The 1,489-nt window shown below is 42.8% G+C and overlaps 1 protein-coding gene across 1 annotated transcript in view; it reads right to left on the reverse strand.

Annotated features, from left to right (window-relative positions):
* grsf1 (G-rich RNA sequence binding factor 1) overlaps positions 1-1,489 on the reverse strand; it is a 6,812-nt gene that overhangs the window by 1,849 nt on the left and 3,474 nt on the right. The window contains exons 5-6 of the mRNA XM_014026710.1: positions 510-648; positions 256-435 (exon numbers count right to left, since the gene is read on the reverse strand). Of these exons, the coding sequence (XP_013882164.1) occupies positions 256-435; positions 510-648 (319 nt within the window). The remainder of the gene's footprint in view (positions 1-255; positions 436-509; positions 649-1,489) is intronic.

A 1,489-nucleotide genomic window follows, 5' to 3' on the forward strand; every position in this document is an offset into this window, starting at 1 on the left:
ACCAGCTTGTGCCTGCCACATCAGCATGTGTTTGTAATTAAGGTAATTGTGTGACAATATGAAGTTGGAGGAGATTTTTTTGTTAAAGTTGCATTAGCCGGGTTTTGAACCCTGATCTCCCACATGAAAGTCCATGACATAGACCATTAGACCAATGGAGCTGTGGAAGAAGGTAGTGCAGGGGTTGGTTTGTATGTGTGCAGAAAGAGGCCAGATTGCCAATACAATTATTGACACTAAACTGCATAATATTACAACAATAGAGCNCCTGCTCTGTAGCCCGTCTCCTGAGGACTTCTCTCACCATGTCTGGACTCGGTCTGAGGGTCAGAACCTGCTCTGTAGCCCGTCTCCCGAGGAGGGCTTAAATTGTACTGTGTGTCCCAGTCACTGGACCGGATGGAGCTCTTGCTGCTGGGGAACACCTGGATGTACCTGCAGACACACAGGAAGTCCAGATCAGAGATCCTTCACCTGTAATTTGACCGTTCGCTCCGGCAGACGCCCACCTGTGACCCATCAGATCCCGGTGCCTCAGCAGAGCTTTGTCAGCGTCTTCCTGAGAGGAGAACTCAACGTAGGCCGTTCCACAGAACCTCCCCGTGGAGTTTGTGGTCATGGTGATCCCGTCCACCTTGATGTCCAAACCTGAAAATAAAAAACACAGACGTTAGACCAAGTTCAAATATAATTTCTATACCAGCTTGTGGCTGTCACGTCAGCAGATGTTTGTAATTAAGGTAATTGTGCGACAATATGAAGTTTGAAGCGATTTTTTTCTTAAAGTTGTATTAGCCGGGTTTTGAACCCTGATCTCCCACATGAAAGTCCATGACATAGACCATTAGACCAATGGAGCTGTGGAAGAAGGTAGTGCAGGGGTTGGTTTGTATGTGTGCAGAAAGAGGCCAGATTGCCAATACAATTATTGACACTAAACTGCATAATATTACAACAATAGAGCAGTATTAAKACAATATTATAGTAAAACATCAAAATACAATCATATCAGTATTGTGAACACTTAACTATTGAGATTAAATATAAAAAAAAACTTTGGTGCAGTACCAAGTTGACTACAGCATGGGGCAGTATTGGACCATTACAAGGCCCCATTGACTCCCATTATATGAATTTGGAATAAAGTTTAAACATTAATATTTCAAAAACTACAAGTGGTACAGGTACCAAAAGGCATAGCAATCATTTGGCACAGGACCTTTACAGATAGAAATTACAATGGCAGCTGTAGGACAAAGTATGCAGGAGGATTGGACTTTCAGAACGAACTTCGACCAAGTTCAAATGTGTTTTCTAAACCAGCTTGTACCTGTCACGTCAGCAGATGTTTGTAATTAAGGTAATTGTGTGACAATATGAAGTTTGAAGAGATTTTTGTTAAAGTTGCAGTAGCTGGATTTGAACCCTGATCTCCTGCTCATCATGAGACTATAGGAGATGTGGCAGAGGACAATCCCAGGGATTGGAT

This window comes from Austrofundulus limnaeus, unplaced genomic scaffold, assembly GCF_001266775.1.
Source record: "Austrofundulus limnaeus strain Quisiro unplaced genomic scaffold, Austrofundulus_limnaeus-1.0 Scaffold584, whole genome shotgun sequence".
NCBI lineage: Eukaryota > Metazoa > Chordata > Actinopteri > Cyprinodontiformes > Rivulidae > Austrofundulus > Austrofundulus limnaeus.